We start from the raw sequence: 25,364 nt of genomic DNA on the forward strand, positions 1-25,364 counted from the left end.
GGGAGATGGTTATGGTAACCCCCTCCTGTATTCTACCATCTTCACAACTGCAAGGATCCTTCCTGGTTAAATAGTCAGTCAGGATTAGTGAGCTCTGTGGAGCTTGACTTGTATTTTTGTAATTTTGTTCTTTGTATTTTTGAGCTAATATAGTAAAAGACAAGTTTTCTGAAAGATGCGTGACAGATATTTGGACGGGGGGGGCGGGGGGCGTAATTTCAGTGCTTGCCCTGGGCGCCATTTTCCCTAGTTACGCCTCTGTTGAAGGCAAAGACTGCCACAGAATCAGTATTTCCATTAATCTGAACAAAGCGCAACACTGAGGTTTCAGAAAATAGAAGACAGGAGGGAAAGTTCTCACAATCCAACAAAGTCCAAGCTCAGCACAAGCCCTCCGCCCTGCCTGAACAGTCCGTCCTTTGTATGTTGAAAGAGTCAACTAAAACCTTGAGATAAGGGGGAGGAAAAGGACCTCTTTCCTTCAGTGATGAGATGTGCAGAGTTGTACAAAACCAATGTGGTAGATACGAAGAGCTTCTAAATGTTTGAGAGATCACATTAGCAGGGCATCATACTGCAAGACTGCTAGGAAGGATACTCCTGATATGCCAACTGGCATCGGTAGGTAGAGTGGAAATGGCTTGCACAAAACCTCAGACAAGAAAGTAAAGGACAGATATAATGCCCCCTTGTGGTTAAACAAAGATATGAGCTCTCCTTCGTATCTTGCAGTTTTTACTCCAGGAAATAAGATGGGACCTGGGCAATATACACAGATTTTGCACAAACAGATTTTGCACAAAATGGATTTTGCTGTTCATTTTGAGCTCGAAATGAATAGCAAAACCCTCAGATTGATTTGTCAAAACAGCAGCCAACCTGGCTGCTCCAATGAATCAACCACAAAACATTTTGAGTGTCTCGAGCACCATTTTGAGGCCTATATGTGAACCACCTAGAGCCTCGGAGTCAGGCGGTATATAAATTAAATAAATATTATAATAATAAATAATAATAATATTTTCCTGGGGAGAGCTCATTAGGGATGTGCCTGAACCAGTTTGAGCACCTTTTGGGAGCGGTGCAGGGGAGCTTTAAGAAAAAGGAAGCAGGTCCTTGCCTGCTCGCTGCCATCCAATGCAGCTTCCTGCTGGGGTGGCACTCAGTCCAAGCACCCCAAAACGGCACCAGCATGAACATGGCATCTGCGCATGCACGGGCACCATTTGCATAGGGCACCATTTGCACCATTTGCATGCAACACCATGCTTTCCACCCAAATGGCACATGCACATGTGCAGAGACCATGTGCAGAGACCATGTGCACACTAGCACTGCACGGGGATACTTGTGCTGAGTGCTGCTCAAGCAGGAAGAGGCATGGGGCAGCAGAGGGTAGGTAAGGACCTGCTCTCTTTCTTAAAGCACCCCCGCACCACTCTCAAGAGGTGCTCGCAACTGCACTTTGTTCGAACTGCACTTTGGGCACATCCCAAGGGCGTAGAGCTGGTCTACAAGTGTGAGGTGGATAGACCAGCCCTCTACCCGAGACTTAGCATGTTGGCCTGCCTTGGAGGACTGGTCTACCTGCTGTCCCCAATTGGTAGACCAGCTCTCTCCAGAACAACAGATTTCAAAATAGTGCATGAAACAGGGCTGTTTCGTTTCGAGCTCAAAACAGGCCCCTTTTAAAAGCTCAAAACACTGGAAACGGCCTGTTTCAAGCTTAAATCGATTTGAGCTCAAATTGATTTGCACATCTCTACTGGGCAGATGTCAAGAGTGTGTAATCTGTACAATTCTGCAGTGGACTGAATGAATACAGAAGAGCAAGTACCTGAGCAAACTTCAAGTGATTAGTGGAGCATGGAGAACTTTGCTTCAAGAATATGGATAAATCCTTGTAATTGAGCAAGACAAAGATCTTGTGGGAGAAAGCTGTGTTAAGCAGCACTTCCAGACATACCCTGTCTGGGGCTATTGCAAAGAGTAACAGAGCTCTTCCCCTTTTCCTTGGGAGAAGTGATTTGGTAACAGGAAAACAAGGCTAACAGAAGCCAAAACGTTCAGGTCATCGGGTGGAAGAGAGCACAGAGCAAACATCCCTGCAGGATGCCACAACATGTGCCAAGCTGCTTCAAAGTGTTGTTTGAGTTACATACTGTACACGCAAGCCAACATGAAAAGATGCTTGGCAGTCCAGTGCAATTTTCTGGTCTTATCTTGGTAAAGTTCATTCTGCACATCCCATTCCTGCAAGCCATGTGACACCTGAGCATTACCTACACTGCTAGGTAGCTCGCTGCCTATTTGCAAGGCAGGCTGTTAGGAGAGGCGAGCTAAGCAGAGCAAACTGTGATCTGAGAACAAGCTACAAAATTCTCACCACTGAAGGAATGAAAGGGTGTGGGATGCTGGGGGCAGGAGCAGGAGTTTGGATCTTTGCTTCCTTTTCCGGGACCTTTCCCCTGCAGCTGTTTTTAGCAACCATGTAGCATCCCAGAAGAGCAAGAAGTGTTGGCGCAGCACTGTCTTGGTACTCTTTTCACAAGTTCTACATTTACTATTTGCATAAGATGCCAATTAGAAGTTCTTTAAGTCAACTCGGGTCACGGGACATCTCAAACCATACCAAGTATAGTACCGCGAGTAGAAAAGTGGTTTCATCGCAGCACTATTTTCCAAATCTCCCCAACCAACCTACCATAGTGAGCTGGCATGACATGTATTTTTGTTTCCAGTCTCAACCAGATTTAGGGCCACTTCATACATTACAAGGCAGATGCTCTCTTCTTTCACCTCATGTCCCTAATGTGACCACCATAATGTACAGAGAAAAACAGAGCACCTGAACATACACCTCTGTACACATTACACTGTCAACATGAGCTTCCTTTTAACCAAGATCTGAATTCTCAGTTTAAAGAAAGTTTCAAATCCTGGGTCAAGGGAGACCCTGAATAACACTGGTGCCAGTGTATTGCTTAATCATGATTCATGATCAAGGTGGAAAGGGGCAAAAAAAAAATTAAACAAAAAAATTCCAGCTTCAAGGAAAGTGCAGGTCTGACATTGGAGCTCTGTTTCCTAACAGTGGGTAAGAGGGAGGTGGCTTTATCAATGGCCCCTAGAATTGCCAGGCATCCGGGTTCTCTTTGATGTTTCGTGTTGGTTCATTTCCTGCCCTCAAAAACGTGGTCAAAGACAGCATCAGAATCTCACCAGCACAGACGAAAAGGAGACCCTAAGCTCTGGCTGGTAAGAATTTTGCCTGTGCAGTTAGTTTAGTCAATTAATGTGGCTCCCAAGTTATGAAAAAACTGAACCAAGACTTGCAGCAAAAGTAAACCCTGCTAGGCTCTTAATTGGCTCCTTTTTCATCTGGCACAATCCTCAGCTCCTCTGAGCCTTTAGAAAGGAGCTTTGAGCCAAAAAGATGAAGCAGCTGCACGGAAACCAAGTGCTTAGATCACGATGACCGGCAAAAGCTTTGTCTGGGGCCTCCTATGGCAAACTCATTTCAGTTCTAATCTTATTCTCTCCGACAAGGTACTCCCAGACATCATCCTATTAGTCAGCTTGTTTAAAGATCAAATTGTGCTTTCCCCAAAGTAACCCAGCAGTGGGTGGCACAGACTACCTAACGCCACTTGCTAGTTACAATACCACCAGTGACACAGCTTGGACGCATCTGGCTTTGAACAGTGCCTCCAGGTTGCCTTTGATTAACTGGAGTGTGTCAGAATGAGGGAAGGCTAATCTAACTCAAGACTTTGCACTCCCACCTTCAAAGCACTTCTGAAACCACCAGCCCTCACTTCCCGGGGGATACAAGATGAAGCAGCAGGTCGGAGGGCAAAGAATCCACTAGAGAGCAGTATAAACGTCATCTTTCAAGTCCTGCCTTCCATTCCTGCTGTGATCTAATATATTCATTATATTATAAAGATATTTATAGGGCTAATATTATTACAAAAACATGCATATAACCACTTTTGAACAAAAGTTCTCACAACAGTTTACATAGCAGAAGGTAGTGGATGACACATCCGGATTATAAACAGAGATGGAGAGTCAGTCGTGAAACAAGGATTATGCGGGACTACAACTTTCATCTTTCTCAGCTACAATTTATGGCAGCTGAAGAGGAGGGGGGTTGTCGCTCAGCAACAGCCAAGGGTGCCTGCCCATGGTCTTGAAAAGGGCTCAGTGCTGCTTAACAATTAAGTCTTCATTCTGAAAGCTTCTAATGGTTGCAGAAATAACTTGTTTAAAGGACAAATTGTGCTTTATAAAAAGCTGTCAGCAGTAGGCGACACAAACTTCTGCAGCCATAAAAATGTACATATATGCTCAAGTTGCACAGGCAAAATCTAAACAAGACTGAAAGTGTCTTCCCTTCTAGAGAAATCTCAATCTGGCCAGGTTTCAAGGACACGTCCCTCACCCTCAAGAAGAAAGTAATGAATGGATGATCTGTACCATATTTACTTGACAGCAGTATTTCCTTGATCATGCAGCTGAAACTCACCCATTCCCAGCAATAGAAGTGGTCAAGGAAATATTGCACTGAAATTAAAACCCAGGGGTGAAGGGGATTCAACAGGCTCAATATCATACTAGCTTAAAAATTTCCCCTGAATGTAGCGAGTGAACAGGACCTTAGAGGACAAAAGCTTGGGGCACTGCTTCTGTCCTTGTATCCTGTTCTATCCCCTCGGCTCAAGGAAGGCACACCTCCCAGCCAGTGAACAGCCAATCATACGCTTTTTTCCACCAGGATAGGAGCAGTGCTCCAGTCTATCAAGAGCTTTCTTCAGCCAGGATTTAACGAAGTTAGTGCTGGCAACCTGGGCTACGCCTACCATATGGTGATTAGTTATGAACTTTGAGTTAAGTTCTCACAAGAAGGAGCAGCCTTGACTTTTTCAGAAGTATAGCAACATAGTCTCACTTAAGTAGTCAACAATTCCTGGAATCAAGGAGGAGAAAAAGAACTTCTGTAGTTATTGGATGTGGAGGAAGCCAAAGATGTGTGGGCAAGTCCCTTGCAAAAGCAAGATGACACACTGCAAATCAAAGTTGTTGGCTTCTCTGCACTATTAAAATTAGCAGGACACTAACCTGAAAGGTATGTACCAGAGTGATACTGGCTTCTCTCTAGTATTGCTTAAAAAGAAAACAATCTAGATCTAGCAGTGGCTCCTTTTGGACCAAGGTATGTTCCTGGTTATACCAGAGCCACACCATCACACACCTGCTCCAGGGTCAGCTGAGATCTTCCCCTTCTGCAGGGGCTCCCAATTTTTGCTAGGGTTGGCTGCCAAACCAAAAACTGCAGTCGTCTGTCATGGCCACCTTGGCTGAGCAGCAGCCAAGGAAGTCCCTTGCCTCCCTTTCCAGCAGGAATGGGAGGCACAGAGCTTGCTCATTTGGCGGCTGGTGGGCTGAGGCACTCTAGGCTAGAGATTCTCAGCGTTGGGTCCCCAGATGTTATTGGACTTCAACTCCCATAATCCCCAACTAAAGGCCACTAGGGCTGGGGATTATGGGAGTTGAAGTCCAATAACAGCTGGAGACCCAACGTTGAGAATTCCTGCTCTAGGCATTGCAGCCGGGCAGTGGTCAGAGAGGTCCCTTGCCACCCTTTTCTATTCAACAGCAGGAAAGGGTGATGGTACTTGCCAACATGGTCCTGGATGGACAAATTGCTTGGATTGCATCAACGATGTAGTGACCAAACCATCCTAGTTTTCTTCCCAACATTTGAGCTTGCAGGCAGCAGGAATTGCTATGCAACCACTGGGATGACTCCCACACATCTTTGCTGCTCCAGGGCTGGAGAAAAGGCCTGCCAGTACCAGCTCACTTGCAATGGCAAGTGTGGTGACTGAAAACATCCTCCTCCCTGTATTCAGAGGAATTAATCTGTCCCCAGGTGTCAGGGAGAGGACTTAGGGAGAGGACTTTGTTTTTTGGGTGAGTATTTGGTTCCTCCTCCTCTGGCCTTTATTCCCTTCTCCTCCCCCTCCCTTTTCTTTCCTTCTGGGTCCATTTGCATGGTCTCTTTTTTGTGAGCCATTTAAGGGGCATCAACCCATGTCTCCCAGGGCATGGACTGAGGGCACAAAGCAGCCACTTTGCTGAAGCTAAGCAAGTCTAGGTCTGGTCAATCCTTGGATGGGAGATATCATGGGAATCCCATGTATGCTCCTTTGAGTTCTACAGTGGAAGAAAGGCAGGGTGCAAGTGTGACAGAAATGAGTCCTCAAAATCAGGTAGAATCTAAACCATTTTTAAATAAAACTATCGAGATAGCTAATCCACAGTTTAACAAACAGAGCAAAGAGCTCAGGAGAGTCACATGAGGTGGTTTCTCTTCTGATGGGAAGAGACCACCACTTTTCATCTCTAAATACAGCATACCCCTTGCCCAGGCAAGATACTGCTGTTCATTGGAGTAGTTGTTCAGTAATGTAAGACTTGTTGTTACACAATAACATTTTCAAAAGAAAAAGGCTATCTTCTTCTCTAAATGGGCTCTAGGTTTCCACCTCAGAATGCCAGGTTCCCCTTGAGTCAAGAAGGTGACAGAGAAAGAGCACTCTCAATGTGTGGGCAACCAGAAATTTCTCTAGCTATGGGAATTTGCTCACACACATCCAGCAACTGCACTGCACTGCAGAGAGAACTCCAGAAATTCAGCAAATCTATTCCCTTGACACCAATAATCAAACGTGCATCAAGAGCTGTGATGCAATGCAAATGCAAGGTCTTGGTGTGAGCAAGTTTTTAGTGGCATTGTACCAGTTGTCCTTCAAAGAGTGGAATCCCTAAATTCCTTGACAGGAGGACAGGAAGCCTTGAATGAAGAGCAGGTGCACAACAGATAAGACAGTAGCTGCTTATCCTTCATGAATCCGCACATGGCTGAAATAATATAGCTTGGAGAACAAAGAGATAGAATCCAGAGGAAAATGGATTGCTGGGAGAGGTGGTGAACACAGAAAGATGGGCTTCTGAGAAGCCTGAACCCTTGTAAGAAGACCGGAAGGGCAACCTTCCCCAAAACACTTCACGTGAATACTGCCTTAAACATAATGCTCTAGGTTCCTTGGAAACCATTTCCTCCCCACTAAGAGTCCATCCTTATGTTTCCATTCTAAACCACTCCAGAGTGATCCTTCAGCCCCCAGCTCTGGTTTGCATCACAAGCAACAAGAGATTCTTTCCTCCAGCTCAACTCACCAGCAGTTAGGTAGATTGAGAGTTATGCTAGGCTGGATGTTTGCTCCAAAGTGTATGTAACCCAGTGTCCCCAGGGTGATGTACAGGAAACTGACAATGGCCATTCCCACGTAGAGAGTCACAGAGAAGTGCTGAGGTGTCTTCATCTTGTTTTCTAGAGGGAGAACCTTAGTGAGGGGAAAGAAAGAAAAAGACTCTGGATACACTGCATTAGCCTTCACTTGAAAGCTGCAACCGTTAATTCTGCCACAGCACCTGAACACTGCAACACAGACTAGTAGTCCATCTGGTTCAGCATTTCATTTCTCACAATGTTCATATAGATGCAAAAGGCCTTCTCAACAGGGGTGTGCAAAACCAATTCAAATCGAATCAGGTTGAATCCCAGAGCGGCTCCATCCCCTAAGGGATGGATCTTCCAGTGCTCATGCATGTAGTCTCCCATTCATATGCAACCAGGGTAGACCCTGCTTAGCAAAGGGGATATGGCATGCTTGCTACTCCAAGACCAGCTCTTTGATCTGAACTGGCCTGATTTGACTTTGAACCGAACTGGCCTCAAAAAAAAGGGGGGGGAGGGGAATAAAGGGGCCTGGCCAGTCTGAGTTTGAACCAAACCAGGCCCCGTCTGTTATGGACCGGTTTGACCCACAATGCTTGTAAAGTGGGAGGATTCCCCATTACAAGCAAAGGGGAATCCTGCCTTTAAAAGCAGTTGGGGCAGTGGCAAGACAGCACCTTACGGCCAGAGGCTCCTCTAAACCCCAGCATTAAGGCTTGCGCGGCAGTAGCATGGGCTGTGCTGCTGAGTGAGCGCTGGGGTTTAAAGAAACTGGCAGCAATAAGGTGCCCTGCTTTCAGCCACCCTTAGCCACCCTTGCCGCTGCCTTAGAACCACCCTTAGAAACCTTTTAAAGGCAAGGTTCCCCTTTACAAGCATTGCCCCTTGAACCAGGTCATGCATGTTCAATTGGACTAACTGAACTGCTGGCTGGTTCTACCAAACCAGTTCCTGGACTGGTGGTTCGGTTTAAATCTGAAGTGAACCACCAAAAACGGTTCCGTGCACACACCTACTCCTCAAAGCATGGTTTGATGATCCTGAGCAGCTAGAGCAGTAACATTTCTCTGCACACTGAGGTTTGTTTTGACTAAGGGAAATGGATTTATCCATCTCTCTCACATTTATCTATCTATCTTTAAAAAGGTCATTAAATCATGTGTCCCATCACATGATTCTGTGCAAATTAGCTCTGTATGTTAAATCATGCATTGTGCAAGGAAGCAGTTCTCTGTGTTGGTTCTAAATAGGCTGTCTTTCAGTGGATGGAGCCCATGTTTTTAGAGAGAACAAAGGAGAAACCAGACATGTTTGCATAGTTACATTTTTTGAAAAACTGTCTCCTCAGTTTGATGTAGCAAAACTACATAATGCTTCATTAGACACTCCATTACATCCATTTGGAGCCTTTATATACAGTAGAACCTAGATATCCAGACTCTATATCCGCTGATTCATGTGTCTGCGGTCGGGTAATTAACACCTGACTTTGGTATACGCAGGGGGAAATCAGGAAATAAGGGGTTAATTCTGCATACTTGCAGTTCAGGGATGGCCTCTGACGTCATTTCCGGTTGCCATTTTGTGTTCAAGCCTCAAAATGGCTCCAGTTTATTAAAAATGTTTAAAACCCATGATTTTCGGCGAATTAGGGGCACAGCTCAACTCAAGGGGACCAGTGAAAGCAGCTTCCCCCTGCATTTCCCCCCAAAGTTTGGCCGATTTTGGATGATTTTCCTAATTGGGAAGCTTAACCCGCCCCCACCCCATCCCATAGCCCCAATGGCTCGATATTCACGTTTTCCATATTCACAGCTGCAGTTGGGAATGGAACCTCCGCGAATATCGAGGCCCTCCTATTTTTTTTTTAAAGAGAAAAAAAGAGCACAAAGAGTTAACAACTCACCACCAATAGTTTAAGTGTACATGAAAAACCCACCTAGATCGTGTAGGCTAGAAATTGGGCATCGTGAAGAGTTCTATTTAGGACAAACGCTAGGGATGTGCAAACAGGTTTGACACTGAACGTATTTGATGTCAAACTGGTTCAGTTCAACAGTTCGGAGTCGAATCGAACCACGCCGTTTGGTCTGACCCCAAACCGACCAACCCACCCCCCGCCCATTCGGTCGCTCTCATTTTTAAACACACATTTTTTTTGGTACTTTCCCCCTCGGGGGGCTTCTCTGAGGCCACAGGCAGGGGGTTCCATGGAGGTTCCCCCTCTCCCTGCTGGCCTTCCTTGTGCCAAAAACCATCCAGTTCGGATGTTCTTCAGCCCTTTCTGGGCCTTTCTCCCTTCGTGGTAGCAATTTTGGAGGATGCTGCACATGCGCAATGGTCCCCTGCGTGGCTGCGTCATGACCCAGGTCATGCAGAGGCCCACTGCACATGTCTGGCAGCCTCCAAAACAGCCACCATGAAGGGGGAAAAGCCAAGAAAGGGCTGAACGCCCAAACTGGGTGGTTTTGGCATGAGGAAGGCCGGCGGGGGGCACGGGAGCTGGAACCTCCACAGACCTCTCCACCACAACAGCCTCAGTGAAGCCCCCCAGAGGGGGTAAGTACTAAACTATTAAAAAAAAAAGACTTGCATCCCCCCAACTGAACCCTGGGGGTTCAATGGGGGGCAAAACCAAACTGTCCCAGTACAAATTCAAACCAAACCAGGCCAGCTGGTTTTGTGCACACCCCTAACACACACAGAGAACTGTTTCCTTTCGCAATGGATAATTTAACGCTCAGGGCTCATTTGCATAGGACTATGTAATGGGACACATGACTTAATTACTTTTTTAAAGGGCTAGACAAATAAATGAAAGCAAAGCTGAACACAAAGCAGTGGTCGTATAAGTACTGACTAGTCCAGCTGCCATTTCCTTGGTTCTGTGGCTTTTTAAAAACAAAAATGTATAGGAACCTCATCTCTTCACAAAACTGAGTTTTTAATCTGTTATAGTTAATTATGGGGAGTTTTCATTACTGGTACATCAGAAGCACCTTGGGTTTATTTATTTTTAAAAGGACCATTTCTGAAGTGCTCTTTTTAGAGGAGATACCTGCAGGAAGGCAGTAACCCAAGACAGCTTTTAATCTCTTCCTCTTCTTACTTGCCAGCCTTATTAACCTTGCCAGGACATATGGTACACATATTACTGCCTTTAAGGAGCACTGCTACACTGTGCAGGATGTTCTGTAACAAGGCTGGTATCTTAATGAACTTTGAGCTTTTGGCTTCTGTATTGACACAGTGCCCCAACTCCCGTAAAGATAAGAAGAGCCATTTAGTAGTATTCCATCCACACCCTCTGTTGCGTCCTCCCCCTTATGTGCCAATGCTTAGTGGATCAACTTTCAGCACTGCCAGCCTTCTCCCTTTCTCATGACCACAATTCTTTATTCCTTTTTCCCTGCAAGTGATCTAAAACCTGTTGTTCCTCTTTGTTCTCTGTCATCGGAGTCCTGGCCAAAAAATGTTTCCCGCTATAGATGACACACACCTATGTGCTGTACTGAAAGGCATACGCCTGTATACTGCATGAACCCATAATGCTCCCTATAATACACAGGAGACAAACTTATACACACTGCAAAGACCAAGACAACCACAGTTGCCATCAGAGAGTACAACTAGTTTACTTGTGGTAGAATTTTTTAAAAGGTATCATCTTCCTTGCAATGGGGAACTCTCTGGGTATAGAACATACAGCAGAAGTGTATGTGCTCTTATGAACAAAATTCTGAATGTATGTCCATTTGTATATTACAAAAAAAGGAAGACTCTTGATATAGAATGGATTCACAGATCAAATGCAGGTAATGGTGGATGACATCTGCAAGTCCCCGATTCAATATGTTCCATCATCAGAAGCATTAATCAATCACTATTCTACCTTTTGATAATATAGACATCCACTTGTATAACTCTGTTTCTAAATTACTATACACTTTTTTAGCTTGCATGAGTTTATTCTGATTATCAAATTCAGATTTCTTTTCTCCGCACAGTACATACGCAGATCAACACATGAAATCCAGTCTCTTCCATTAAGCTATATTATACTGGGCTATGCTATCCATTGCTTTCACAATCTCCAGAGCAGAAGATTCCATAAATGTGTAAATCAGCTGCCTTCACTGATCTACTGAAAGGGTAGCAAAATTCATTTCTGCAGCTATTTGTACTCATCACAAGATATCTGAACTTTGTATTCTGCACACCCTGAGTCATGTCTTTTAGACTTGAATCTTTTACTGTTTTTCTGTTTTGTATTTACTCTATCAATGGACCATAATAAACTCTGGCCTCTACTGCTTGATTACTGCAGTTAGAAGGCCAGCAAGTTCCCTGCCTAAATGTCCTTCACTACAACATAGCCTCTTTGCCACTCATCCACCCTCAGTGGTATGCTCTCCTTTGCCTTTGAAGACTTTAATGCCACCCCCACAATTCTCTCTCCCTGCCCACCCCTCACTAAACATACCTAGCTCCTTCCTGGTCTCGAACCTTTACCATCTTTCTTACTCTCCTCTGAATCTTCACCAATTCATCGATATCCTTCTCAACAGGGCAAACCAAAATGGAACCCAGTGCTCTGGCTGAGGTCTAGCTGGTGCTGAAGAGGTCTGTGCTATTGCTTTCCCTGTTCTTGAAGCAGCGCTTCTTCAGCTAATGCATCTCAGAAAACAAAATTACCACACCAGGAAATGGAACCTAAACCACTGAGAGATAAAAGAGACCAGTGACCTGAGGCAAGAGGGGAAAAAGGGACAGGAAAGATCAAACATTTCCATTTCCCTTTCACTCTGCTCCCACAAGGCAGCTACAAAGACTAAAGCTATTCAGGTAAGTTCATTCACCCACGCCACTGTACTGTGCTACAAGTGCATTTCAAATGAGCACCTTGAACTAGAAAGGCCAATCTGGAAGTGTTTGATCCCAAACCAGTAAGGCATTACCACGCTAGGCCAAAAGCAACAGCTTATCATCAACATACTGCAATGTGGTTTCTCTCCAGTGTCTAGAGCTGAAGCAAGGAGTAAGTCCCTGACCAGCCTGACGCACAAGGTCACCAACCTCACATACACTCAGCAGCCAGGTAACGAAGGCTGCCATCTGATGCAAATTTATTTGGGAATAAGCCCCAATGAACACTGTGGGATTCATTTCTGAGTAAACAGGCACAGGGCTGCTCTGGAAGGATTGCCGAGTCCACAGCTGATCAGAGAAGGGCTGCCAAAGGACTCTCTCACGCCATTCAATTCTAACATTTCCACCAGGCTGCAGCAGAGGCAGTCTTGGTGTCCTGCCAGCCTCCATCAGCCTGGCAAGGACAGGCTCATCTTGCTCCTCTGCTCCAAGGAACAACTGTGTCCTCCTGTCGCAGTGGGCCCTCTTTCTCAAAGTTTGCAAACAGAGGCTGTCAGGGATGTTGTAGCAGATTCCTGCACTGAGCAGAGGCTAATCTAGAAGACTCCCAAGGTCCCTTCCAGTTCTATGGTGACATGCAGTGATTCCCACCAGGTTGCAGCATAAGGAAAGGCGCAAAAGCTTCCTCCACTGGCCTGAAAATGGCGTATCTTAGGTACAATGCTATATTATACAGTAGCATGAGACTGTAACTAAGCTTAAGCACATTCCACAATACGTTTATATTTGTGTTTTATTGCAGCATTGCCACTTTTTGTAAGCCCCTTTGTGCCTAAAAGGCAGGCTATAAAGAGTACACACACACACACACACACATCTCCCAGCAAAGCAAGCAGACACGAGACAAGACTTACCACTCCGATGCCTTCAAAAGCAAAGATAGCTGTGCCAAAAAACAGAGGGTATGTCTTCCACCCCGACACCAGAGGTAGATGGCTAAGATCTGGAATGTCCTGACAACAGGAAAAGGGAAAGGCAGTTGTTGAGATTTGAGAGCATGGTTTGAGAAGGTTTCCCTCACTTCCAATCAGGATGCATGAAGCCACTAATATCTATAAATCTCACAGCTCACTACTAGCCATCGACACCTAGTGTGCATGTGTGTGTGTGTGTGTATGTATGTGTATGTATGTATATATATATATATATATATATATATATATATATATATATATATATATATATATATACACACACACACACACACACACACACACACACACACACACCCAAAAGGTTACCTAGAGCAGTTCTGCTACGCCATTAGCAGCCAGTCTCTTTAGCAAGTAGTTTTGTAAGGACCCAGTTCGTACTGGTTCAGCCAAACCACGAACTGATTCGGAGGCCTGAGTGTGGGGATGGGGGTGTCAGCACACCTTTAAAAGAGTACAGCAGGTCCTTACCTGTGTGACTGCCACTCAATGCTGCAGTGGCAGTCCTCTCAACAGCCCACATGTGCCAGTGGCACAGGCACAGCACCAGCATACACATGGCTTCTGTGCATGCATGGAAACCATGTGTGGGGTCAGCAGCACCATGCTGGCCACACACATGGCTTCCACGCACGTGTGGATGCCATGCGAATGCTGGTGCCATGCTGTTGCCATGCCCGGGCTGTTGGGGGGAGTGCTGCTGCTGCAGCAGGAAGCTGTACGGAGCGGCAATCACACAGGCCACTGCGTGCCTCCCCCCCCAACAGATGCCACATTCAAATCACCGGACTGGTTCATGGTTGGGCCGAACCAGCACAAACTGGTTCATTTACAAACGAATGCGCAAACCTCAATCATGCACATCCCTGTTAGCAAGCATGCCACAACTGAAGTTGATAATATTAATTTTCCCCCTCTTCTTTGTTCCCTAAAGGCATTTTGTGGCCAAGCCATATTGCTTCTCCCTACAAGAGTGTGGAAATGTGGTCCCTTTCCATCCCACTGGGCTAAAAACGTGATTTATGTTCTGGTTTGTTCCTCCTTGCCCAGCTACTGAATTCTTTGAGAAGGAAAATCTCTCAGTGGTTGAGCATATGTTTTGCATGAAAAAGGTTCCAAGTTCAATCCCTGACAATCCCTTTTTCCCAACCCTCCAGGCAGGGTTGGGAAAGAGCCCTGTCTGATACCCTGGACAGCTGCTGCCAGTCAGAGTAGACAATACTGAGCCAGATGGACAATGGTCTGACTCCACAGGATGTTCTCTCTGCCCTTCCTTCATCATATCTCAGCCCCCTCCAGAGCACTACTTTAAGAAGGGTTTGGATAACTTCATGGAGGAGAGGTCTATCATTGGCTACTAGTTGGAGGGCTATAGGCCACCTCCAGCCTCAAAGGCAGGATGCCTCTGAGTACCAGTTGCAGGGGAGTAACAACAGGACAGAGAGGGCATGCCCTCAACTCCTGCCTATAGGCTTCCAGCCGCATCTGGTGGACCACTGTGCGAAACAGGCTGGAAGGGGTGTTCTTCTGTTCTTATGTACTACCCAAGTAATTGATTTCCAACGCCTTTTCACATCCCTTCATGAAGCCCCTTTCCCCTTCCGCAGCCATTTCTACATTGGTCTTTCTACGTACCATGACAATATACTGGTATATAATTACCAGGCTGATAAACATCATTATATTGGCCAGCATGGAGAAGACTGAAAGGATCCTGAGATTCTGGATGAAGGTGAGCGCGATCATAAATGGCAACAAAGACAAGATGTATAACCGGGAGTCCATGGTTGGAGCCAACAATGCAGTTTCATTGGCATTGCAGTTGTTTGTTGTACCATTAGCAGCAGCAACCACCTAAGAATCAAGAGGAAGTTGGGGAAATATTGTTTATGAAGAGGCTGATTTTGCTTCATTGTCACTCTCCTGTTGTAGGAGAGTATTTGACAATCATAGGATTATAAGCAGCCAGAATATAGTTTGCATACATCAAACTATTCGAGATCTCTGTTTTAACCAAACAATAACTCTGGGGCTCAGAAAAGGCAGCCTTTACATAGTTTTCCCTTGGGCAAGTATCCTTGACACTTCCTACAGTTCAAAAGGGTTTGACTGTTCCTGACATTCCCTGGATAGAATAGACAGATACAGCACATCATAAACAGGAGTGCAGCCCAGTTTGCTTCCCTAAGCCGCTTTAAAGCAAGCCTATACCTCCCCCTTCTGCTTTTGCTTGTCCTGGTGAATCAAACATATCTGCTTCTTTAAGCCAACACTGAGCCCATCACATGAATTGAAATCTGGATCAGAATGAGAGTGCACCAAGCTGTACTAGACTTTTTACTGGAAAGCTGTATTCACCACTGAACCATCTGAATGCCCTGAAAAAAAATCAGGAATTCAGATGAATGAACAGAAATGCACTTTGATGAGATTCAAAAAAGGAAAAAAATAAAACCTGTTCAACCAACAAATCAAAGTCAGGAGAAGACAGACACCTATGCTGGCAAGATGAAGGTAGTTTCATGTTTCTCAGTACACAACAAACTGGTGTTGATGGGATATAGTGTCTATCCTATGATTTTTCTCGATCCACAGAAAGCCATTTAAAACTCAATGGACTGGAATGGACCACAAAGAAACTCATATGGAAATTGTATTCTTTTCACTTTTAAATGCACTCAATATACTCTGCAAGTTTATTCCTGCTCTGCTCAATTTAAAAAAAAAATCTGTATCATCATGCTACAACAGGGTTTGATGTTTGTGTAACATGTGTTAAGGAGAATCATACACTGTATGTTGCATTAAACTGAAGAGGTTTTTTTAATTTTTAAACAAACACACCCCTTTAAATCACCTTTTCAAACTAAGCTGAAAGTTGAGAAGCCAATAGCATTTGCTTTGGTAACATGTAAGTTGGACTACTGATCTAATTTGCTCTACGTGGGGTTGCCCTTGGATACAGTTTGGAAGCTTCAGCTGGTTCAGAACACTGCTTCAAGGATGTTCAAGGGCACAAGTCACTTTGTGAGTGCTGCACCAACTTGCAGCAGCTTCACTGGATACTGGTCCCCTTCCTTGCTGGATTCAAGGTGCTGGTCTTGACCTTTAAAGCCCTACATGGCTTGGGGCTGGGGTACCTGTTGGACTGCATTCGTCCATATGAACCTGCCAGGGCACTCTACTGGGCATCTCAGACCCTGCTCACAATTACTAACAGAGATTCAGCTGGCGGGGACTAGAGACAGGGCCTTATCAGTTGTGGCCCCTCTGCTTTGCAATGCCCTCCTGGAAGAGCTTTGCCATGCTCCCTCCCTCAATGTTTTAAAAAAAAAAACAATTAAAGACTTCTTTTTAAAAGAGGCTTTTAAATGTTTTAATCTGCCGCTTATATCTGGTAGGTTAAAAAAAATAGTTCTCAGTTTTTAGCTTTTTATTAACTTTTAAATTCAAAACTTTTAAAATCTGTAATTTTAAATGTGGTTTTAGTGTGGTTTTTAACTTCTTTAACTTTATTAATCTTTTACTTTACAGTATATTGTATCTATTTTATTAATGTTGAGAGCTGCCCCGAGCAGTAGTGTACTGGAGGGGTGCGGTATAAATATTTTAAATAAATAATAAAGCCCAGTCACTTAATTTTCACATTATGCAACTGGATCATCTACACACCAAATTCATTGTTATCAAAATACAACTATGTTCTGCAACAGAACATGGCTTGAAACCGAGACAGGGCTTTGCCACACATACTTAGGAACCTCAGTATAGTAAATTACTAACCAATTCTTATCTAGGAGCATTCTTAGTCAACATGAATTTTGAGAAGCTATGGAGGTGGTGGAGAGAGAGAGAAGCAAAGTACGTACGTAGACACAACCTCAAAGCAAGAGTAATCACCACAAAGGCCAGCTGTTGCGCCACAGAAGTGGATGGCAAATGGCCAAAAAACAATACATTGCCATCCTCCTAACATGCCTCCTGCATTAATTTCTTGCTACTGTCAGCAAAAGATTACACACTTCAGCCATGACTTTATCGTGATACATTTGGTCTACTCTGATGGGGCTGCTCTGCTGGCAGCCTATTTGTAGGTGTGTGAATGCAAATATTTCACAATATATCTTGGATACTATACATCTAAAAGGAGAGTTGCATTCTGTTCTAGGACAAAAATATGAGCAATACATCAACCATAGATAAAGAGAAGAGATTAATTTGTAAGACGACCCTAGGTTTTTACTTATCATAGCTAAGCCACTCATTTGACACAAATAAAATGGGAATACAAGGAGGGGTGGGGGGTTTTTGCCAGTGAGGACAACTCTAGTTATGGAAACAAGGATCTTCTCTGTCCGTTCCCGAGAATGAAGTTGGAAGTGTTCTTTGATTTCTGAACTCTTACCTATTCTGCCTTTAGACATTAAAGTATTTAACACATTTTGTATACTGCCCAAAACGCAAGTCTCTAGGTGGTTTACAATAAGAAAATAAAAACAACAAATAAAAAGGTTAAAACATTACAACAACTTAAAATTTAAAATGTTAAAACTATCTATTATATTAATTCTCGTAGACGTGCCTCTGTGGGGGTGCATCCCTGCAACCCGGCGGATCGGCTGGGTGGTGGAGGTGCCGGATTGGCTGGGCAGCAGTTGGCTGCGTAGGGAAGTGGCCGCTTGGGGAGGGAAGGGAAGGAAAGAAAGGGGGCAAGTGGAGAGGAGAACTGAACGGACTGGGGCAGAAGGGAGTGGGGAAGCTGAGGGGAGAGAAAGTTGTGGAGCCTGGCTGGGCAGAGACAAATGGCTGGCCGCTTCGGAAGATGCTCTCTAGAGAGAGGGCCGTGCAGGAAGGAGCCGGCTGAACGCTTGGCTGCCTGACACCAGGGACTGGAGGAAGGAGGCGGCAGCAACAGCCAGCAGGGAAAACACAAGCAGGCTAAAATGCGGAGGCGGGGGCGGGGGGAAGCACGAATGAGAGAGAGAAAGAGGGGGAAACGGAGGAGGGAGCAAGCTGGGGCAGAAGGCTTGGAAGAGAGGGGACTGGGGCAGAGGACTTGGGGGGAGGGGAGTAGGGCAGAAGGTGGGGGCAGTGTACTGCCGCACAGATGCTCTGTGCAGGATCAGCTAGTTGAACTATTAAAACAGTATCTAATTAAAAGCCTGGGTGAACAAATGTGTCTTGACTGCCTTTTTAAAAGTTGTAAGAGATGGGGAGGCTCTTATTTCAGCAGGAAGTGTGTTCCAAAGCCTTGGGGCAGCAATGGAGAAGTCCCGTCCCTGAGTAGCCACCAGAAGAACCGGTGGCAACGGTAGACAAACCATTGCCTTCTCCTGCGCAGTAGGAGTTGATGCCTTTCAGCACCTTCCTATATCGCTGCTGCCCAATATTGGTGTTTCCCATATTGTGGGAAACATACTAGTGGGAATTTGAACCAGCACCCTCTTGCTCCCTAGCAATAGCAATAGCACTTACATTTATATACCGCTCTATAGCTAGAAGCTCTCTAAGCGGTTTACAATGATTTAGCATATTGCCCCCAACATTCTGGGTACCCTAGGCAAGTTACTTCCCCACTGCGCCATTAGGTGGCTTCTCTTTAGACATTACACCCTGCAAAAATTTAAGTCTTACCTGTCTCAGATTGTCTGCTATGAAGACAAAATATACACAGCAGAATCCCAACTGAGTGACTATCAAGAAAAAACTCACAAGGTACCTGAAAAGAATAAGATATGATTTCGGGGGATGAAATTGTTACTTTTGCAACAATTCACACTCCAAGAAACACTGCCAGAAGTGCAACTGTCTTTTTTCATATTTCTAGCTCTAGCGGTTACCAAAATTTGAAAGCCTGTTGGCTAAATGTTAGAGATGCACAAAACATTTTGAGCTCAAAACAGAACACCCTTAAAATAAAGGGCCTGTTTTGAGCTCAAAACAATATGACTCTGTTGAGCACCATATGGGATGCCTGTTTTTTCCCTTGCTGATTGGTTTTCTGGCACTGGCTTTCGATTGGCTTGAGATCTCCTTGCTGATTGGTTGGCTTGTTATCATACAAATCAAGTGTTGTCATGGGCAACTGTGCCCCCATTGGCTGGAGGGGGGGGCGGGGGAGGCCAAAGGAGGGAGTTTCAAAATGTATTTAAGGGGATTGGGACTTGAGGCAGAGCCTTACAAAACATCTCTTTTAAACAGGAGGAGGAAGGATCAGACAGAGACTACAGCAGAGAGCAGACTGGTGGTACTGCCTGCCTTGCCCAGTGAAGAGAGAGAGACAGAGGGTGCCTGCTGGGCTTATCTGTGCGCTTATCCCCCACTCCCCTTTTAATTTGTAGTGCCAACAACTGTTTCTTTTTTCCTTAAAAAAAAAAAAAAGTACCAGAAGCCCCAGTGGCTTTAACTGGGTGCTGCTTTGAGTTTTTCTTCTTCTATGGATTTCTTCTTCTTCTTCTTGATTGTAGCCAGCCGCCCAGTGGCTTTAATAACTGGGGTGATGTGCTGCTTATTTCTTTTGCAGCCCCAAGTTGCACCTTTACTGCTGCTGTGTGATTGCCCAGCCTGCCAGGCTCTCTTTGTTTGTTTCCTGCTGGTGTTTTCTGGTCATCCTTCCCCGCAAAAAAACTTTTAAAAAAATTTTATTTTTGGGGTGTGTGGGTGCCTGCCTGCCTAGTTTTGGGAAGGGGTTTTAGGTGCTAGTAGGCACTAGAACTGTAGGACAGGAGGGGTGGGTTAGGAGAGGCCACAGTAATCCCCTTCTTCAACTTACCCTATTGTTCTTCGCTCCCCTCCACTCCACCTCACCCCTCCCCAAATAAAGCCAGCTTCTTTATGTTTTCTGGGATTTGATTTTTCTTACTTCTGTGTTTGCACTACAGTGTTCCAGATAGCACAGTGTGTGGTGCACACAGCAGAAATAGAACACCCCCATGCCTCCTTTTAAAATACATGCCTTAAAGGTGCTTCTTCTCTCTCCCCATCAGAGTTAGGGCTTGTATTGGAAAAACCCAAGATATCCAGGAGGGTGCAAGGCAGAGCCAGGAGCAGAGTGGCAGGCAGAGTGAGGGGTGATGCTTGGTCATGGTGGGCAATGGCAAGAGGGGCCTACTCCCCGAGTCGTACCCACTGATGTGGTTGTGCACAGGGTCTCCTTTTGGGAGAAGGGTGGTCCTGCAGCACAGCCACCAGGCGCCGTGGCGGATAAGGAAGAAGTGGGGGAGGTCCTCACCAACAGAGAAGAAGCACTTGCTGTGGCAGTGGAGGTGCTGTTGGCTGCTAGCTCAGCCAGATCACTCTCACCACCCTCCCCAACCACCCTTGGCAGTGCGACCCTCCGGTCTGAGGCTGAGGAGAAGCACAAAGAAGACATTCTGCTTCCTGTTCCTGGACCTTCTCAGCGCCAGACTGAGGGCAGTAGTGGTGGCGGCCTCCAGAAGGAAACAGCAGCCCCAGTATCATCACCACCAAAATGGACCAAGACTGGCCCCAAAGGCAGCATGGTGTGGGACTACTTTGAGCTCTGCCATGATGATCCAACCCATGGCGTCTGCATCCACTGGAGGGCACAGGTCAGTAGTGGGGGAGGACCCCAAGTGTCTTTTGACATTTGGGATGCTGCAGAATCTGTGACAGTATCGCCCAGGGACTCCTACACCCGCTGGCAGCAATAGGCCTGGTGTGCCCTCGACTAGCAGCAGCAAGGCACCTGCTCCTGCTCTCGTCCCAAGCACGGGTAGTTGCATGTATGGGGAAGTTGCCTGCACAGGGAAGCTCCTGCTCCCAAGCAGAGGAAGTTGCCAGGTGGTGGAAAAAGCCGACTTCCACCAGCTGCTCCAACTGCTTGCCCCCAACTATAAAATCCCTTCACACACCACCTTCAGCAGGCAGGTGGTGCCCTCCCTGTACCAGGTGTGCAGGGAGCCGTGTTGGGACTGCTGAGCACAGCAGCGCCGACACCAGCGTGCACCTCACTGCAGATCTGTGGAACAGCCACAGTGGGCTGATTGCTGCTTTCCTGTCTCTCGCAGTGCACTGGTGGGGGCAGGAGAGCGGGGGACATCTACTGCTGGTGGTGTGGCCAGCCCCTCCCATGCAGCAAAGCAGAGGTGGTGAACACTGAGCACACAGCAAATGAGCTGTCAGTGGCCATGGATCGGCAATTGGAGAGATGGCTGTCCAGGCAGCCAAACCTTCAGCAAGGGTTCACGGTGACCGAAAATGCTAGGAACATAGTGAAGGCCCAACAAGGCAGTTCAGCTTGTATCCATCCGTTGTGTGGCACAGACCCTGAACCTAGTCGTGCGGGATGCCCTTGGCCCTTCTGGGGCTGGGGCCAAGCGAGGCATCCCTGCTGAAAGTGCTGAGCACCAGCCTGCTGCTGCCATGGCTGCCCTTGTGGAGAGGTGCTGCAAAACAGCAGTTTACTGCCACCGGAGCGAAAAGGGTAGGTGGATGCTCAAGGAGAGGCCGTTTGAGCTTGGCCTATTTGAACACTTCATCCCTCAGAATATTCCGACCCAGTGGAAACCTACCTCTCTCTTGCTCCAGCGCCTACAGGAGCAAGAGCCATCCATCCATGGCCTAGCAAAGAGGTGTGGCTTGGAAGGGTGTGACCTATCCACCCAGGACTGGCTGATTTCCAAGGTTGTCTTGGCACTCAAGCCGTTCTTTGCTGCCACAAATGGCTTGTGAGCTCAAACAGCAACACTGAGCCAAGCTTTGCCTGCCTCTCTTCTCCCTGAGAAAATGATGGGTTAGCTCCAATCCCCGCTGACCACTGAGAGAGCAATTGCCTTCGCAGATCAGCTGAGGACTGGAGTGGTGGATCGGCTCATGACACCCTTGGGTGCATTGGCAGCCCTGGTTTGTCCTGCCTATGTGACCCAAGGATGAAGGGCAAAACTGTCATCCCTGCCCAGCTGCCCAGGTGGAGGGACCTCCTGGTTCAAGAAGTCAGGCAAGCTGAGAACAGGAAGCTGAAGCACAACCCGGAGGAGGGTGCTGGAGCGCCTACTGCTAGTGAGCAATCTACCCCCAGCAGCAGCACCACCGCCTCTTCCCAGTTCAGCAGTGTGGTGTGCCTGGCAGAGCCAAATGAGAAGTGGTTCCGCCTCAGTGTTCCACCTGGTGGTTCACCAGTGTTCCTTCTGGTGGGATACCTTGGCGGGATACCTTGGCGCCTTTGCCAGGGGGACAGGCAGAGGCCACCAAACCCTGAAGGAATGCATTCTGCAGCACCTGATGGCAGGCCTGGAGATTGAGCCAATCCAGTTTTGGGCAAAGCATCGCCAATTCTGGCTGGACTTGGCGATGGTTGCTGGGCGGTTCCTTTCATGCCCACCGAGCAGTGTCTAGAGTGAGAGGGTGTTCTCCATGGCTGGGGACATGGTGACACCAAACCACTCATGCTTGGAGGCTGGCTTGGTGGAACAGCTGGTCTTCTTGAAGGCCAACTTCCCCCTGCTGGGCTTTCCAGAGCTGTCCATGGAGGACGAGTGGTCACTCACATCCACTGCAACACCACTGGCATCTCGCTCCACCCTGGCAAACCTCAAAACCAGATGTGTCACAGTCTGCCCTTTAGTGCTGCCGACACATGCAGACATGCAAGCATGCCACTGCCATGGCCGATGATGAGATGATGGACTAGTAACCTGACCCATGTGTCAGGCTGTCAGCTGGGGCCCAGCATCAATCAGGGGTCATGGTGTTATCCAGGCTCAGGCAGGCAGGCATGTTGTGATGTGGAATATACACACAGTAGAGAACAAACAAGAATTCTTCTCATAGTAAGAGCCTAGAATATTTGTTTCTTGTCAGACCATTGGTCCATCTAGATCAGTATTGTCTGCAACAGGCCATGACTGCTTTCTGTCCTCCTGTCTCTCTGTGGCAGGCAGGATGCAATTTAATTTATTCATTCATAATTGATCTAGAATTTGGGGTAAGCAGCAAGGTGGCCAAGTTTACAGATGACACCAAACTGTTTAGGGTAGTGAAATCCAAAAGAGATTGTGAGGAACTCTAAAAGGATCTCTCCAAACTGGGGAAGTGGGCAACAAAATGGCAGATGAAATTCAATGTTAGCAAGTGTAAAGTGATGCAAATTGGGGCAAACCCCCCGCCCCCAAACTTCACATATGCAATGATGGGATCTGAGCTGTTAAGTGACTGACCAGGAGAGAGATCTTGGTGTTGTGATGGGCAGCTTGTTGAAAGGGTTGACTCCATGTGCAGCAGCTGTGAAAAAGGTCAGTTCCATGCTTGGAAACATTAGGAAGGGGGTTGAAAATACAACTTCTAATATTATGCCCTTAGCTCTTGCCTGTGGGCTTCCTAGAGGTTTCTGGTGGGCCAGCTTTGTGAAACAGGATGCTGGACTAGATGAGCTTTGGGCCTGATCCAGCAGGGCTGTTCTTATGCAGGAAGGTAGGTTTGATTTTCTTTTCTCAGTACCAAGTATAATATGCTGTGCTATTGCTGCTATAACTATCTGGTTTTGCTGGATGGATCTCAGATTGAGCAAGGCAGAACCTGGGTGTCTGCCTTCCTTATGGTTTGTTTTGTTTGTGAGATAGTGTTGGGGCGGAAAAATAGGCAGTGGCAGAGGGGTGTGTGTGTGTGTGTTTGTAAAAAATATTTCTTTACGATTGATGTGATGAGCTCCATGTCTGACCTTGATTTACTTGTGCTTCACGCACTCTGGTCTGCTCTGCAATCTGCATTGCAAGGTGTGCTCAGTCAAAATATGGCTAAAGTTGCTCTAGTTGAGCTTATGGCTATGCTTGCTGCTAAGTAAGGGTGTTGCTGTGGCAGCTATTGCAATGCTAGGAAGTAACATAATGAGTCATAATTGGGTGTAAGAGAGCAACTTGTGCCAATGATGTTACTGCAGTGCAGGCACTGTGGTTGGCACCCCACCAACAAAAGAAATGGGCAAGTGGGCAATTTTTAACTTTCCCCCCAAAAAACCCTATTTGGAGAATTTTGAATTTCATTTCAAGCTCAAAACAAAAACACAAATTCCATGTTGTGCACATGCCTACTAGAGGTTCATTAAAAGGAGGCAAGTTAAAGGAGAAGTTTTAACACATTGGCTGACATCCAGACCAGAGGTGTAGAAAGGTTGGAATTGGCCCCTGCCTCCCGCCACCCGCCCTCTTTAGAGAGGCACAAGAGGGAGAGCAAAGAGGAAGCTGTTACCCAGCCAGTGAGCCCTGCCTCCCTCAGTGGTCCAGGGACAATTGTCTACCCCATCCCATCCTTGCTCAGCTGTAGCTACACCCCTAACCCAGACTAAGTTACTCAATAGTATTGCTCTGGAAGGTCTCTAAAGGAAGACTTAATTTCAACAGGACTACTCAGGAGTAATTTAATCTGTCAGCAATTGCTTTTAATCCCCAATGACTACAACCAAGTTGTTATATCAATGTTTTCCAAGGACCAACTCAAGTTTTTCATATTTGAGAGCACTGAGAAGTTCGCAGCAAGAACTCTGGGGAATAAATGAAATCTGAATAAACGACACCTGAATCACCATAATTTTCCACCTGCCACATTCATGTAAGTGATGCACAAATTAAAACATGCCTGTTTTAAGAAAATGTCACTCTCCTGCCATGCATGAAATCAGAGACTGCCTTGTGTTTATCTGAAGAGTGTTTAAAACAGAAGCTTCAGCTCCTTCCACCATTTGTTATTAAAGATGCTTAAGGCTATCTGGCCTCTTACACATGCATAGACTAGACTAACAGATCTAAAACGTAGTTAAAATAAATACCTTCCCCAGATGGAATGAGTCCTGAGCCACGAACTAGGACTGGCTTCAAGTCCATACATCACAGAATCTCCATAATCCACAAATGGTTTCTGATGTCTGTTTGGTGTGTGGGAAAGAAACACATCTGAGTGGGGTGATCTGCTTGCTGTAGATGCATATATGGATAACATACTGTTGCAACATAATTTGTGGGCATTTCAGAATTTGTTCATCATGCTAGATTTCCAGTATTTTTCTGCTTAACCTGGCCAAGATGTTATAGAACAGGGATTCTCAACATTGGGTCCCCAGATGTTACTGGACTTCAACTCCCATAATCCCCAACCAAAGGCCATTGGGGCTGGAAATTATGAGAGTTGGAAGTCCAATAACATCTGGGGACCCGACGCTGAGAATCCCTGTTATAGAACAT

The 25,364-nt window shown here is 46.2% G+C and overlaps 1 protein-coding gene across 4 annotated transcripts in view; it reads right to left on the reverse strand.

Moving 5' to 3' along the window:
- Positions 1-25,364, reverse strand: part of LOC128346951 (proton-coupled amino acid transporter 1-like) — a 70,749-nt gene that overhangs the window by 27,548 nt on the left and 17,837 nt on the right. For 2 of the 4 annotated variants that reach the window (XR_008317309.1, XR_008317310.1), the window contains exons 5-8: positions 24,953-25,048; positions 18,805-18,889; positions 14,806-15,024; positions 13,093-13,191 (exon numbers count right to left, since the gene is read on the reverse strand). Coding sequence is in view for 1 of the 4 variants with exons in the window: in XM_053300797.1 (XP_053156772.1) it covers positions 7,249-7,415; positions 13,093-13,191; positions 14,806-15,024; positions 18,805-18,889; positions 24,953-25,048 (666 nt within the window). In the remaining 3 variants the exon portion in view is untranslated. Of the gene's footprint in view, positions 1-7,248; positions 7,416-11,792; positions 12,031-13,092; positions 13,192-14,805; positions 15,025-18,804; positions 18,890-24,952; positions 25,049-25,364 lie in introns of those variants that run through there. The other 2 variants (XR_008317311.1, XM_053300797.1) reach the window with 2 other exon arrangements.

This window comes from Hemicordylus capensis, chromosome 2, assembly GCF_027244095.1.
Source record: "Hemicordylus capensis ecotype Gifberg chromosome 2, rHemCap1.1.pri, whole genome shotgun sequence".
In the NCBI taxonomy this organism is placed as follows: Eukaryota; Metazoa; Chordata; class Lepidosauria; order Squamata; family Cordylidae; genus Hemicordylus; species Hemicordylus capensis.